This window comes from Erpetoichthys calabaricus, chromosome 5, assembly GCF_900747795.2.
Source record: "Erpetoichthys calabaricus chromosome 5, fErpCal1.3, whole genome shotgun sequence".
NCBI classification, from domain to species: Eukaryota; Metazoa; Chordata; class Cladistia; order Polypteriformes; family Polypteridae; genus Erpetoichthys; species Erpetoichthys calabaricus.
This window is the reverse complement of record NC_041398.2, coordinates 101,069,821-101,086,787: the sequence shown is the minus strand read 5'-3', so window position 1 is coordinate 101,086,787 and position 16,967 is coordinate 101,069,821. Positions and strand designations below refer to the sequence as shown.

Below are 16,967 nucleotides of genomic sequence, written 5' to 3'. Positions count from 1 at the left end.
TGACCAGGAATCAGCCCTGGACATTTTGCCAGTATCTCATTAGAAACAGCTATGTACATTTATTTATAACAATCAGCCCATATAAAACCCCAGTTTATACATTGAAACTTGGAAATATTCTTCCACAGCACCAAGGTTACAATACCACTGTTGAACTTGGTTTTTACATGAATCAATTTGCAGTTTGATGTGTCTATTTTTTTTTTTAAACTAAACTTTAAAGAAAATGCTTAAAAAAATACTAAAATAATGACGGTTTGTGCAGAAATAAGGCAGTTAACAGTTCAGAGCAGTTGAATTTCTTCAGCTCTATGTGACATTTCTGTGAGCCAAATGCCAGTGAAAAGAAAAGATTAAAATGTGCTAAAGAACTCAGACATTGGATGATGGACTTCTGGGTAATTCCATATTTTGCTAATTTTAGTCTTTTCTTTTTATTTGCCAGATTCAGATATGGATTTTTAATTGAAACTTTGCCTCTAAGGCCAGCATCCTAGAGTTATCTTGAGGTTATACATATTACAAAATAATGAGTCCTTGCTGTTTTAAGAGGGTAAAAGACCAAAAAATAAAATATTTATGCGTAATTCAACCATTTTTGAAAGAGACCAGCTTTGAACTTCATTTCTTTCGCTTCTTTCTTCATGCCATGCCATGTTTTCCCCTCAGAAAGTCGCCACCAAATGCTGTTATTGACATCAATGTTCTGTAGACAAGTAGACAATAATAACTTCAAGACAGGAATCAATATTCAATAACATTTTTGACTAATGGATATATTCAGTAAGTGACATTTTTCACAATGGGATGCTGGTATCAATAAGCTCAATTATAAAACACAACATCTGGCTAGTTATATTTTAATTTCATGTAGTAAGATAATATACATTATGGTTGTGAAGCTATAATTTCATTTTTAAAAATACCAAACTCATCCTTTAACACTTTAATTTTATGTTTGCATGTTGTCTTCATTGAACGTCCAATTAACCGTATGTTGTTTATCATTGATTGAGGGTAATAATGTAAATGTATTTTTCTGTATAATGCTACTTTTATATCTGACTTCCAACTACAGAACTTGATAATGTATAAGTGATTTCAAATGCTGCTAAATAAAAATATAAAAGTTGGTTGACATGAACAATTGCAAAAATCTTAATGGAGACATTGTTGTATTTTAAAGGAAACTGGAGACCTCAAGGAAACCAATGCACATCAAGCTGAAAGAAGAAATTACTAAAAAGTATGCAAAGCCTGGCAACTTGGGCAAAGACAAAGGAAGGTAAGTTTTGAAATGTATACTGTCAACATGAAGTAACCGTGTAGAGAACTGTGTTTCTTTTTCATTTTGCATGCTTCATTCTCATTCATGTTGATGTACAGTACTGTAACATATTAGATTATTAGAATCTTACATGGCACAAAGTAAAAGTTCATAGAACATATTTCAATGAGATGTGAAGATTCTAAATAAACCTAAAAATATATATTTATTTATTTTCAATGGATGAATATAATTTAACAGCACTATTCACAAAGCTTTGGTCTGTCTTCTGTTGGAGTCTGACTGCTAGACACGCCTCAGTAAGTTCAAAATATATAAAATAAGGCAAGCTTTCAAATTTGCTGTTAGAATGAGCTTTCTCATGACATCCTACACAGTGTGATCTGAAGCGTGAACTGTCATAAAAATAAGATGCCTCTCAAGTACCAATCCTGACTAAATAATTGCATCCCACAGAGTCCACAGTTATTTTAGTTGAATTGTTAACAACTGTAGGATCATATCATAATTTTTTATGCATATAGAAAAGCATTTTAGCTTGTGTGACACACATTACAGAACACATTGTTTGGCACAGCCTTGTCAGAATTGAGTCAAAATTTACCTAACAAGCTGCTGAATAATATAGCAGGAAATTATCAAAATCTGTATGGTATGTGTGAAAAAATAATTAAAGATAAGTCACCCCCAGCTTGAAACAAGCAGCCTGTTTACGAGTGAATTAAAACATGATACCCAAAAAGAAAATGACAAATCTGCTAGCCATCTAGAGCTTTAGATAACTTTGTGTCTATTTATTGTTGGTCCAGATATTTCAGTTATCTAGTAAATAGGCCAGAATTTTATATACTGCAAATGCATATGTACAGTATTTGTATTTCTGTGTTTGTATATGGTTATATATTATATAACAAAAGGTTCCATCAACTGGAGCTCTGTTCTTGTTGCGGCAAAGGTCAAAATGAGATAATGTCTTTCTGGGACCTTTATCACATCCTACACCTCTCTCTTCCACCACCATGTCTCTTTGTCCCCGGGCGGGTTCCTTCTTGTCCTACCTAACATCTCTTCACCTTCTCCTAATATAACTTTGCTATTCTTCTCCCACCATTCCTGCACACTCTTAAATAACTGCATCTCATTTAAAACCTCCTCCCTAAACCTATATGTATATATAAAATATACACACACACACAAACTACCAGTGAAAAGAACAATTTAGAACAGTTTTTGCAATTTGCTGTGCAGAGTGGAGGCAGAACCTCTGTGTTTTTCCCAGTTGATTCTGGGGTTCATCAGGGTTGTCTTCTTGCTCATACTGTTTTCAATGCTTGCATGGACTGGGTGTTGGGCAGGGTCATGGGGTCCAGCAGCTGTGGGACATCTGTTGGTGAAGAAAGATTCCCTGATCTTGACTTTGCTGATGATGCTGTGGTCTTCACGTAGTTCATGGAAGCTCTGATCGGGGCTCTCAAGAGACTCTGCAAAGAGTCTAAGTGTCTGGGCTTGCAAGTGCCCTGGATAAAAACCAAGATCCAGGCCTTTAATGAGCTCTTGGGCACAGCCATCAGCAGTGTGTAAGTCTGTGGAGAGACTGTCGACATTGTTGAGAGGTTTACTTACAATGGCATTGAAATTCTTGTCTCTGGTGACTCTTCCTGTGAAGTCAGTAGACGGATTGGGAGAGCATGGAAGGCCATGAGGTCACTGGAAAGGAGTGTGTGGCACTCCTGATATCTATACAAAAGGACGAAGTTCAAAGTCTTTAGAGTACTGGTGTTTCCTGTGTTGCTATATAGTTGTGAGACATGGACGCTATCCAGTGACCTGAGATGAAGATTGGACTCCTTCAGTACTGGTTCTCTTCGAAGAATCCGAGGGTATCGCTGGTTTGACTTTGTGTTGAATAAGAGATTGCTCATGGTGTCCCAAAGGAGGCACATTACCTGCATTGTGAGCGAGCATCAGTTACAGAAATACGGCCATGTGGAGCGATTCCTCAAGGGTGATCCGGCTCACAGAATTCTCAATTTTGAGGACCAGAGTGGCTGGACCAGGCCAGGGGGATGCCCACGTAACACCTGGCTGCGGCAGATAAATGTTTATTTCTGGAGGGTGGGACTGGACTGCATGTCTGCCTGGGGGGCTGCCAACCAGGATCCCGAGCTGTTTCGTTGTGAGGTGGGTGCAGCAACACGTTGTACCAGTACATGCTCCCTAACCTAACCTGACCTTAATGGTAAATGAAAAACACTTCTAAGGGTAATAATGCTCTGTGTCTTTTTATTTGTTAATTGCCATTTTCCTGCCATTATCACTGGACTATTGTCCAAGTAGTGCTTCAATGGGTGTAGTAGCACAGTCTGTTCCAACTCCACTTTAAAACACAGTGTTTTTAAGTAACAAAACACTTCTCTCCCTCCTCTCCATACATTTTACTCAAGAAAGCAGTGGCACCCTTATCTTGAGTTGCCTCCCAGCTACAAGTTTGTAGGCTACTGAGTGTCCCAATAGATGTAATGTAATATTGATACCCTGTGGTCATAACATTAGTAAAACTAAGAAATCCCAAGTTGCCTGACTAGCATAATATTCAATAGATGATACTGTATATACATGTATACAGTATGTGTGTGTGTATTTATATACTCTATTCATACACCTGCTGGACAACTCATTAGTAACACTTGTACAACATCCATGCAGTTATCTAATCAGCCAGTCATCAACACACACTGCATAATATCATGCAGATACAGGTCAAAGAAGCTTCAGTTAATGTTCACATCAAACACCGGAATGGGAAAAATGTTATCTTAGTGATTTCAACCATGGCATGAGATTGATTGAGCCATATACGCTGGTTTGAGTATTTTTGTAACTGCTCATCTCCCGGGATTTTCTCATACCACAGTCTCTACAGTTTACTCAGAATGGTGCAAAAAACAAAGAAACATCAAGTGAGTGGTAGTTCTGCGGATAAGAGAGGTCTGAAAAGAATGGCTAGACTGGTCTGAGCTAAAAGAAAGGCCATGGTTACTCAGATAGCCACTCTGCACAACTGTAGTGAGTAGAAAAGCATCTAAGAATGCACAACACACAGAGCCTTGAGGCAGAGTGGCTTTAACAGCAAAAGACCATGTCAGGTTCCACTCTTGTTAATCAAGAATAGAAAGCAGAAGCTGCAGTATGCTTAGGCTCACTAAAACTGGACAGTTGAACACTGAGAAAATGTAACCTGGTCTGATGAATCTCGATTTCTACTGAGCCACACAGATGATAAGGTCAGGATTTAATGCCAAAATCAGGAATTAATGCACCTAACCTGTCTTGTACCATTAGTCTAGCCTGGTTATGGTGGTGTAATGGTGTTTTAGAAAGTTTTGTTGGCACACTTTGGGACCATTAATACCAATCAACATCACTTGAATGTCACAGCCTTTTGGATTATTGTAGTTGAGATTGTGCATTTCTTCATGACCACAATTTTCCATTTCCTAATGGCTTTTTTCAACATGATAACCCACTATGTCACAAAGTAAAAGTCGTCTCAAACTGCTTCCATAAGCATGACAATGTGTTTAGTATTCTTTAGTGACCTTCTCAGATTCTGGAGCTGATCCAATAGAACACCTTAGGGATGTGGTAGAACAAGAGATTTGCAGCATGAATGTGCAGAAATTGTATGATGCTCATGTCAATATGATTCAGAATCTCAAAGGAATGTTCCCAACATCTTGTGGAATCTATGCTACAAAGAGTTAAGGCTAAAAAAGGAGGCCATACCCAGTGTTAGCACAGTGTTCTTAATAATTTCAGTGAATGTATGTGTGAAAATATATTGTTTGTATGAATTTAAATGTGTAATATAATAAAATAGGTATTATCCCATTTTAATTTGAAAATAGTTTCCACCATACTGGGATGCTGCATTTAATGTATTATTAAACGCAGACCACATAACAAAAATTAAAAGGAGACTTTGTCCTGACAAACAAAATACAGTATTTAAAACGGCAAAGCATGATATGCAGTAAACCAGATAAAAAAATAGAAAATCAGTCCCAAATAAATGATCAATTCAGGACTCTTCAAATACATTCAAACAAGCTATTTGCCAATTTTAGCAGGAAATTATAAAAATCTGCATGGTATATATGAAAAAATAATTAAAGATAAATCAACCTCAGCTACAGTGGCTATAACCTTTCATTATATCCATTATGAAAGTCAGAGGTTAATTCTCTGAGTTAATTGGAGTATTTCCAAGTGTATAGTGTTTTGCAATATTTTTGATTAACTAGATCAGCAGAAGGCTTGATGAAAAGCTGTTGTTTGTCAATACACTTGTAGTGACCTTTTCTTTATACAGCATTGACTTTCTCTTCTGTATTTAATTTCTTTTCCCTCACACTTGCAGATTAAGCTTTCACATGCTGATTTGCTTGTTTTGCACTTCTCTTTGTGGCCCTTTCTAACAAGGATATGTCTGTCACATCACATCACAAGTCACTTGAGTGCAAATTACCTTATTTATCTGATTTCCTTTACTAATATCTTTTCCTCTGCATACTCTTACTACTGTAGATTGAAAGGCTGCTCTCTCCTCCTCATCCTCCACTGTGCACTGTTCATCTGCTCAGCTATTACAACTACTCATACTCAACATTTATCCTTTGCAAATGAAAAATCAAGACAATTACCTTAGATGATGAGGTCACCAAAGTCTTAAGCAAATTCAATAATAATCAAAACTGACTGACATTAACATGAAGCTTACTCTCTGTACATCAGCATTTTTGCAGTTATTGGCATAGATTATGATCTCATGTTAGTTTACTTAGTAATATATTTTGATTGACTACTGCTGTTGGTCATTGTGTCTCTTTGACATTCTTTGTTTCTCATTTCAACCAATAAAAGTAACTGGCAGGGAATGCACACCAGAATTCTAGGATAACTCACTGTTGTGTAGCTGAGGATTTAAAGCCCACACAGATGGCACTTTTGGGGATGGAGAACATTTAGTTCAGGGTAATATTTCAAAATAACTTATAACCCTGTACTCAGTAATAGCTCACTATAACTTCGAAAAGTACCTGGCTTATATGAAAAGTAAACATTTTCCTCAGATTTAGGATCAAGAATAAAACAGAAGTGTTAAGTCACAAAGTGCATTAGTTTCAGGCATGGGAAGCGTGAAAGAAATGTAAGTTATATTAATTTTGCAAGGAAACAATAAAAACACTAGCATGTTAAGCATTTAAAGTAACACTTTAATTCTAACATCCATATAAAGACACATTCTGTGTGCTTTTTTTGTAAAGCACTATGTAATGATTTATGCCACTTACGAAATTATTTAAATTAAAGATCATTTGAATCAGCAGGCTAAGTAAAAGTGCAAGTTCAGTTATGGGATGCACACTGGACCCCCAGGAGGTAGTAGCAAAGGAAAGAATTCAAACAAAACTAAGTGCCATTATGAACAATGCTGTACATTCTCTTTGTGACACACTAACACTGAGTACTTTCAGCCAACAAACTACTCAGCAGAAGTGTGACAATAAATGCTACTGGAGCTACTATATCTCAACAGCAATACATCCCAATAATGCATCACAGTGACTGTGTCAGCCAAGTCAGAACTTTTCTTTCTTTATAGTATCTATCTATCTATCTATCTATCTATCTATCTATCTATCTATCTATCTATCTATCTATCTATCTATCTATCTATCTATCTATCTATCTATCTATCTATCTATCTATCTATCTATCTATCTATCTATGAATACTTTTATTCAATATATATACCAAACATTTTAAATGTTTTTAGCACTTCTGTTCAGTTAAAACAAAGACTGCTAGCAGATACTAGCAGTAGGACACAGCAAGGTGCAGAAAAGAAAAAATGTAATAATTAAAGCCAATATTTATGGCATATTGTTTACCAAATTTGTGTAAGCTAATATAGCCCTTAGATTCAGTGAATTCAACCCAGTTCCCAATGGGGCAATGCAAAATTACTCACTGTCTACTATTGATACAAGTCTACTTTTAAAAACAAATTAAAAAAGAAAGACAAAATGTATTCATATTTTATTATTAAAATATATTTTTCACTACTGGTACCTTTTGAATGCTATTGCTCTTGAAATCTGTAAAAGTTTTCATGTATTGAAAGAGCCCTGATTTTCCTTCTGTTTTAAATAAATAAGAATATAATGCATTGTAATTTTTCCATAATGGACAGCACAAGTATAGCAGTTATTCGCCCATGCTGCCTCTTGGGTTTGAATCCCACGCCTGGCTGTTGTCCATGGTTTTTCCTTGCATATCTGTGTAAGTTTTCCTGCAGTTGCTCCAATTTTCCTACTACATTACCAAAAACAAGTAACTTAGGTAACTGACAACTTCCTATATGGGTGGTCACTATAACGGAAGTGTCACTATGCACAGTGGTTGTTTTCTGCTTTGTGCCCAGGGCTGCTGTGTTCAGTGCATCAGTTTTGAAATGTTAATATTTCTCCTACAAATAATAGTTTTTGTTTCTTTAATAATAATACTACATTTTATATTACTTCATCATTATTGTCATATAACGTATAAAGCCCTTTATTTGACAACAAATATTTTTACACTTGGTTATTTTTCATGACAGAGGACATGTCACTATTGTACCCATCATACTATTTTGAATGCCAAGCTAAGACCTCTGTTAATTTATTTAATACAAAATTCAGTATAACATTTTATAACAGCTTGATTTTTGTCTTTCTTTAAAATGAAAACTGTTTAATGTGGACTGTCAAGGGTAGAATATTTTAGAGTACAATAATGCGATCATATTCACTAACAAAATACTAAAAGGAAGCATTTTGTGTGTGCTATTCGCTGATCAGAAACATTTTATGACAGGCTTTTTGGATTTCTTCATCATACTTATGGAATGACATTCCTTTCTGGTTTGTTGTTAGCACTGCTACTAAATATTCAAACATTTCTGCAAACCTAAAAAACACAGTGGAAGAATGTGTAATGTTTTTGCAGAATTAACTTGAGAGTCATTTTCTAAGTACTTTTAAATGTTGTTCTCTCAAAAGAATAAAACACACAGCTTGCATTTAGGTATGATAATAATTAATTAGTAAAGAGATTTTGCGTGGCTTTCCATATACTGCAAGATGTAAAGTTGTGAAGGCTCTTCCTACTGTATTTTTCAAAAAGCTCTTTCATCTGATTTAGGAAATATTTTGAGAGAAGTGTCAAAATGGTGTGAATATCACAATGGCTTAGTGAAAAATCGATCAACTTTAGAGCAGTGAAGGCCACAGGAGGTTGATATTGAGTAAGAATGCACTGTAGATAAGTGAAAGTGTGATTGTCACCCATTCATTTACAGAGAAAAATAAGCATATACTGTACAAGGCTGTAAGTGGGGTAGTTCTTCTTACCACATTTTGGAAAGTTATCCAGCATGTTTGTTAATGTGCAGGAAAGTAAATAATCAGACATGGTGGTTAATGAAATCATTAATATTGATCTAGATGTGTGCAGATTATAGTGGAAGCACAACCTTTCTGATTCAGTATATTTTGCATGCATCTGAGCCAGATCCAGTATAATGTAACTTCTCATGAATGATTTAAGCATTAGTAGCACTGCATTAACACTGTGCCCTATATCAAGTACTATATACATGCAGCATGAAGAGATAAGTTATTTGCATCATTACTAACAGAAAACAAACATTTTATGCTAAACAAAATACAGTGAAATACATTTAACGCGAAAACGCTTAAGACAAAATATCGGTTAACACGAAATAATACAACGGTCCCGACAAACTACTATGTATTTTCATGCATTTTTTTTCTCTTAACACGAAACGAAAATCGCTTAACATGAAAAGATTTCCCTTCTGGGAATGAACAAAATACGGAAAACACCAGCCGCGCAGGCGAGATTTAAGAGGGGTGTGAAATGAAGGAGAGGTGGTTTCACATGTTTCGTAGAAAGGAGGCTAACTTGGCTTTGAAATACCCTCGGAATAGCCTGTGACACGAGCCAATTTTGTTTATCTAAGCTACTTTCACCCTCCACCCCTACAAACGCCACACAAAAACATCTCATCTCTCATCAGTTAGCTTTGGAATTCGGTGACGAGTACATCGCAGTGTGAGTAAAAATCAGTGAGTTTGGTTCGCGGTTTTTTTTTCTATTTTAGAAGAATTTTTTTTACGAGCACAATGGAAAAGAGCTCAGGGGGAAAGCAAACTGCTATTTCGCTTAAAATGAAGATGGAGCATCTTAAGGCTGTTGATCAAAAACAGAAGACGAAAACGGAAATCTGTAAAGATTTTGATATTGCTAACTCTACATTATCAACAATACAGTAATTTAAAAAAGAGAGCAAATTGCGGAAATGTTTGAACGGAGTAAGTTTGAGCCAGAGCGAAAACGGATGAGAACGGCCAAGCACGAGGATTTAGAGACGGCTTTACTTGTTTGGTTCAAACAAGCGAGATCTCAGAATGCTCCCATTTTTATTAAATACATGCATATATACATATCTATGTAAATAAAATGTACTCTAATAAACTTAATTTTGTTGAATATACTGTATGTTTTTTTTTTTTGTAATATCCTTTAACACGAAATTCTTTTAACATGAAAAAATATTTCAGTCCCCTCAGTTTCGTGTTAAACGATTTTCACTGTATACCATGTATGAATTGGATGAAATATAAAATAGCAAAGGAAAATAGTTTCATCATTATTTAAAACATACTTTCTAGTGTTTCCAATTCCAAAAGTTTTCATTTGCTTTGACTCAAATTGTATATTGTGCCCTTTTTCAGCATTTTGAAGAAGAAGCAAGGGCAATTACTGAAACAAGTTTCTTTTCCACACCTGGAGAACCCTTACAATCTTAAGGAACATTCTATCTCTGAAAATCACATCACTGCTGTGGAGTCTGCAACAGAGACACTGAACGTTTCAGACACAAAGGAGGTTTTCATCTTTCGTCCTAAATTAGAACAAGAAGAGTCTATGCAAAAGTCTGTCAAGAAGAAGAAGAAAAAGAGGAACTTCTTGAACTTGAAAAAGGCAGCAGTTGCTAGTATGGATATACCATGATAATTTGTTTCCTCTGTGCATTGAGGTTTTTTTCACCACTATATTTGGTGGCTCAGGTAACCATCAGTACATTCTTTTTGTTTATGGTTATTTGCTAGCATCATGAAAGCTATCATGGCTAATTTTTCACAATGCAATAAAAAGAAGTATAGTAATAATTTTTACACCCTACAGCAGTTACTTAATACAGTGGAACCTCGGTTCACGAACGTCTCGGTACACGTACAACTCGGTTTACGACCAAAAAGTTCGCCAAACTTTTGCCTCGGTTCACGACCAAACACTCGGTATACGAACAAGCCAGGTTCCCTTTCGGTTTGTTGATGTTCATTCTCTCCCTGTGCATTTCCTGTGCAGCGAGCGAGAGAGAGCGCGAGCGCACATGCACGCACACACGCGCACACACACACACACACAGAGAGGCAGCGCAAGAGACAGAGGGCTGTACACACACACACACACACAGGAACACGCGCGAGAGAGGCGTGTGCGCACACACACAGGAGCGCTCTAGACAGACACACTGTGAGCTGCAAAGCTGATCGCACCCCCAGAGAATACAGATGCCCCTGGGAAAACCCCTAAGAAACATGGACAGACTACCTTCACATTCCTCCTTTCCCTTCTTGCCGGCTCTGTCGCGTAATATGCCTCTCGTGCGGTGTTCCGCCTTCTTAAAAAGCCTGCACGGGCTTCTTTCAGTTTGTTAAATTGGTTGCTTGCTTCTCCTTCTTTCTCTCTCAGACAATCTGTGCTCCTGGCGGAGCTGTCATCTCTGACTTGTCATGGAGCACGTTTAAACTGTTGAAAAGAGACAAATGTTTGTTTGTAGTGCTTTGAATAAAGTTCCTTTTTTTCTACAACCTCCTGTGTCTCTGTGCAAATCTGTGACCCAAGCGTGACAATACACACAGGCGCTCCAGGCTCGCAAAAGAGAGACGCACGCACACACAGGCGGGGGAGAGAGAGGCACGCTAGAGAGACACACACAGGTGCTCCAGGCTTGCAAAAGAGAGACGCACGCACACACACACACACACACACACACAGGCTGGGGGGGGGGGGTAGGAGAGAGACGCGCACACACACAGGAGCGCTCCAGGCTCGCAAAAGAGAGACGCACACACACACAGAGCGATTGAGGGACGCATAAGTTAGAGAAGGCTTGTTTTTGTTTTCAGTTCTGTTTCCAGTGATCGGTTCGTAGCCTGCATTGTTGCAGTGTTACTTTTCTTGGTGGTTTATTAAATTACGGATTTTTCAAATGTTCCTTTTTTCCCCTGTGCTTAAAACTCATTAAAAAAAGTGTTTTTAGCGAGAGCGGTTCCTAGCACTATAGCGCGAACTATTGCAGTGTTAGTTTTCTCTGTTGTTAAAGGTTTTCTCAGTGTTATTCAATGTTTTTACATTTAGTTTACCATTACGCTGTGCATTCTATGGTATAATTAACTATATTTGTGCTTAAAAACTGAAAAAATGTATATATTTACATACAGTTTCTACGGTCTGGAACGGATTAATTGTATTTACATACAATCCTATGGGAGAAATTGCTTCGGTTCACGACCAACTCGGTTTACGACCAGAGTTGTGGAACGAATTATGGTCGTGAACCGAGGTTCCACTGTATTTATTTTTCTAACTATATTGTCATTCATTATACACTATGTCTCAATTAATAATTGTGAATTTTGGTAGAATTGTATTTATTATTTATTACTTGTAATTTGTAAATGACAATTATTCCAAAAATACACTATTGATTTTTATTTAGGTAATTCTGTTTTCTTTGCAGTGACCATATTACAGCAATAAGGAATACATGTCTTCAACCATTTAAACTAAATAGCCTTTAAACTAAGTGCATTTTGGGAAAAAAATTATAATAATAAAATAATAATATTATTGGTAACACAGTGGCACAGTGGCTAGCACTCTTTTTTGTCATAGCTCCAGAGTGAGTTGTTTTGGTCTGGTCTCTGTCTGTGTACAGTTTAAAAGTTCTCCAGATGTTTATGTGGCATTTCCACTGGTTATTCTGGTTTTCTCTCATATTTAAAAAATGAATGTGTTTCGTTAATTGGCATCTGCAAATTGCCCTGGTTTAGCAGGTGTGCCTTTTGGTGGATGGCTCTCCATCCTTGTTTGGTTCTCGGCCTGGGCTCAACTCTATCCTATACTGCGATAAGCTGGTAAAATGATGCTATGAGCTCATGAGGAGCCAACTAAGAAACACTCCATTTTGGTAATAAGATACGGTTATTGTAATGCTCAATGCCTCCCCTTGTAAATAAATTGGAGGTTTTTAATACATACTGGTTAGCTAATCTTGCCTTTGCACATAATGTGGCTCAAGAATGAGGCTTTGTCGTTTTTTCCACCATTTTAAATACAGTAACTATGTAATGAGGACTAATCAAAGTAAACATACAAACATTTTACAGTGCTGTTGTTTCCCTGCAGTGAAACTGGAATGCCCAGGGAGCCTGAGCAGTTGTTTGCTGAAGACTGGCAATAACTAAGTCAGATTATCCAAACTATTTAGCTTTAATGGCTAAAAAAATACATAATTGCATACTATTGCATTTGTATTGCTGGTGTTACTTTGAGACTGTTTAACTTGACTTTTGCTCTTCATCCAAGCATATTAATGGCAATAGCTAATGTTTTGGTTCACTGCAAATATCCTCACAAGTTACTTCACTAAACAAATTCATTGTTACGTTTATTCCGAGTTTTCGTTTTGTACTGAAAAAATAGTCTGGTTTATTCCAGGATAGAGGAGAAGAGTTCCTCTAGAGGCACTAGTACCAGCCCTGTACTTCATTTGAAAACAAAAGTGTAAATCAGAGTTGAGATGACACTTTTGCAAAAGCTTCTTCAGACAAAAGTTGCCCGATTGGACTTTCATCTTATGCTTGTGACTGCAAACTGAACCTACCTGGATAGCATGGACAAAATAATGGTACAGAGAGCAGACACTGGTTCTGTAACTTCAAGTGACCTTGATCGAATCCCCAGAGGGGACACCTTTCTTCAACACTAGCCGCATTCATCTCTTTTGTTTTTTTTTGGGGGGAAGCTGGAGTCTGACGATCTGTTCTCTTTGTTTGCTGAAGCTGACAGTCTGTTCTCTTTGGAGGTGAGAAGCCGCCCAATGCGGTGCAAAGAGCTCACAAACTTTCTTTGGCATGGAAGCTACTCTTCATAAAGCCTTGGAGCTGGATGCCCTGAACTAGTGATAATATCCACTCTGCCAAGCCATGCTCTGTGCATGTGAATGAACCCTGTGAGAGAAGATTGAAAGGAAGTTGCAGAGGTCACAGTAAAAAGCCTGATGTTGAGAAAGGTAGCATCAAACCACAAACAAAATAGATAGATAGATACTTTATTAATCCCAAGGGGAAATTCACATACTCCAGCAGCAGCATACTGATAAAGAAAATATTAAATTAAAGAGTGATAACAATGCAGGTATACAGACATACAATAACTTTGATAATGTTAACTTTTACCCCCCCGGTTGGAATTGAAGAGTCGCATAGTGTGGGGGAGGAACGATCTCCTCACTGTGTCAGTGGAGCAGGAAAGTGACAGCAGTCTGTTGCTGAAGCTGCTCCTCTGTCTGGAGATTATACTGTTTAGTGGATGCAGTGGATTCTCCATTATTGACAGGAGCCTGCTCAGTGCCCGTCGCTCTGCCATGGATGTCAAGCTGTCCAGCTCCGTGCCTACAATAGAGCCTGCCTTCCTCACCAGTTTGTCCAGGCGTGAAGCGTCCCTCTTCTTTATGCCGCCTCCCCAGCACTCCACCATGTAGAAGAGGGCGCTTGCCACAACCATCTGATAGAACATCTGTAGCATCTTATTGCAGATGTTGAAGGACGCCAGCCTTCTAAAGAAATATAGTCTGCTCTGTCTTTTCTTACACAGAGCATCAGTATTGACAGTCCAGTCCAATTTATCATCCACCTGCACTCCCAGGTATTTATAGGTCTGCACCCTCTACACACAGTCACCTCTGATAATCACGGGGTCCAGGAGGGGCCTGGTCCTCCTAAAATCCACCACCAGCTCCTTGGTTTTGCTGGTGTTCAGGTGTAGGTGGTTTAAGTCGCACCATTTAACAAAGTCCTTGATTAGGTCATACCACATAATACCACATAACAAGGAGAAAGAGTGCACTCCAACCCAAGAAAAGTCCTCCACTTGAATCTGCAGCAACAACTCCACACAGCATCAAGCATCATCCTTAAAGACTTATATTGTAAAACTCTAAATAGCCAGTAAACAGTTAGCTTCTTCTGTGTTTTATGTTTGTCTGTATTGAATATCTTCTTTCCTGTCTTTTATGTCAATATATATGCAGTTATATTTCTTTGATACAGGTCTAACAGATGGAGACCCCCTCCTACAGAGAAAGGTAAGGAAAATAAAGTGTGAGCCTAATTAAATTACCAGCATTATTGAGTTAACCGAGTTAAAGTTCATTCTTTTCCTGCAATGCAGATCGGTATGTTTCAGGCAAACATTTCTACCATACCTTGCACTCCTCCTCCACTTGATTGCCTCAATGTGCAAGACACTTTGACCGTCATGTTAAAGCTGACTATGGTGAGATATAAAATGAGTTGCTGCAGATGTCATGAAGTTTGGCAGAACAGCCAAGATGGCACAGGACAGAGGACATTCCCGGCAGAGACCACACTACCAAGAGAGAGAGAGAAACTTGCATTGGCTGTCAAAGTACACCTCTGTATCTCAATGTGGACAGACAGGGGGCTTCTCAAATAGTATTTATACTAGTCATTGGCTCTTCAACTGGCAGCCTGCAGGTCACAAATGACCTGCATTTATCACTACAGATTAACTTGTTTCAGAACAGCAATGCACAAAATTGAAATTTGTTGTATAGAAAATGTTCTCTGTGCCCCACTCCTTGCTGTCACATCAGGTTTAATTGCCACTGAAGTGCATGCTCCGAAGCTTCACAAGGTGCCAAGATTCCACTACTCCTCTTGCAGCAAATATCTACAGACATGTCTTTCTCAGCCTTTAAAATAAAAAAGAGAACAGTTGACGATGAAAATATGCAGTTTAATAATGACTGGACCTTGAAATATCTGTTTTTACATGTTTAACAAACCCAGTATGTCTGCTCCGTAAAGAGTCTATTGCTGTCACAAAAGCATACATTTTGAGAAGGCACTTTAATACAAAGGCTTCAAACTTTGACACAAATTTTCCAGCAGGCTTAGATGTGTATAGACATAAAGGGCAAAGCCTAGTAACGTGCTATGAAAGCAGACGAGCTCTCCTGGTTCAGTCATGTTCAGAACAAGAAAAACCAGCGTCAGCCTGCCTCCATTTAGAGCGGATTCTCAAAAAGATTAAAGAAAGAAAAACATGTTTACTGACTCAGTTTGTGAAAGAATGCATTTTAGCTACTATAGAGAAGTTTGTGATAGACGACAAAGTAAGGAAGAGCACACTGTAACTTCATCCATTTAGGAAATACCAATGTCCCATACCACAACCATGAGATTAGTTGAAGTACTAGCAAGTGATGTTTTCCAGTCTCTTTTAGAAAGATTAAAAAAGGCCAATGTAATGTTGCTAGCTATTGATGAATACACCAATGGTGGTAACATCACACAACTGTGTTTGTATGGGAGACTGATCAATGAGGAGTGCTTTTGCAAGGACTTTCTCAGTCTAATTCTATTCAAGGGACAGACAACAAAGAAAATAATTTTTTCAGAAAATTGTTTTATTTTTTAATGAGAACGGACTAGATTTGCAATGAGTAACATGTGCTAGTAACAGATAGCGCTCCTTCCATGGTGGGAAGGGTGCAGGGTTTTTTAGCATGCCTGGCTGAACTTGTGGCGCAAATTAAATCTTTACGTTGCCTCATACATCAAAGCATTCTTTGCACAAAACTCACCGATGAGTTAAAATTAAAACACAATGGACAGTGTTGGTGACTGATTTCAACAAAGCAGCTTCGAGCCTGCAACACCACTTGTTTCACAAACTCCTGTGTGATAAGTCAGTCGAGCACAATGATTTACTTGCGCATAACTATGTTATGTGGTTAAGCAATTGCAATACACTCTAAAGGATTTGTACATTTAGGCAAGAGATTGTTGCTTTTCTCCATCGCTGTCATCTTGAAAAACTGGAGACAATTATATTCAAAATGCTAGATGAGAAGTTCATGGCAGAAGTGTCCTTCCTGAATGACATGTCCAAACATTTAAATGGACTTAATCTCCTTAGCAAGGAAAGAACAAATGAGTCCTTTTCCTTGTGGAAAAATTTAACAGATTTAAAAAGAAGCTGGACTTGTTTTTAAACGATTAGACTACAAGGAAAATGCTTCATTTCCCAACACTGCACGATTTAATAAATAACTTAGCATCTACACAGATTATGTAACAATGACATCATATTTAGACAAATTAAGGGTGAATTTTGTTGTGAAGTTTGACAGCTTTGACATTCCAACTGAGGTGATGTAGTTTTCGTGTAA

The 16,967-nt window shown here is 37.6% G+C and overlaps 1 protein-coding gene across 2 annotated transcripts in view; it reads left to right on the top strand.

The window, feature by feature from the left end:
* LOC114652773 (limbin-like) overlaps positions 1-12,336 on the top strand; it is a 197,653-nt gene extending 185,317 nt beyond the window's left edge. The window contains exons 21-23 of one of the 2 annotated variants that reach the window (XR_007935127.1): positions 1,187-1,285; positions 10,153-10,608; positions 12,051-12,336. Coding sequence is in view for 1 of the 2 variants with exons in the window: in XM_051928206.1 (XP_051784166.1) it covers positions 1,187-1,285; positions 10,153-10,432 (379 nt within the window). In the remaining variant the exon portion in view is untranslated. Of the gene's footprint in view, positions 1-1,186; positions 1,286-10,152; positions 11,129-12,050 lie in introns of those variants that run through there. The other variant, XM_051928206.1, reaches the window with a different exon arrangement.
* The last annotated feature ends 4,631 nt before the right edge of the window (positions 12,337-16,967 follow it).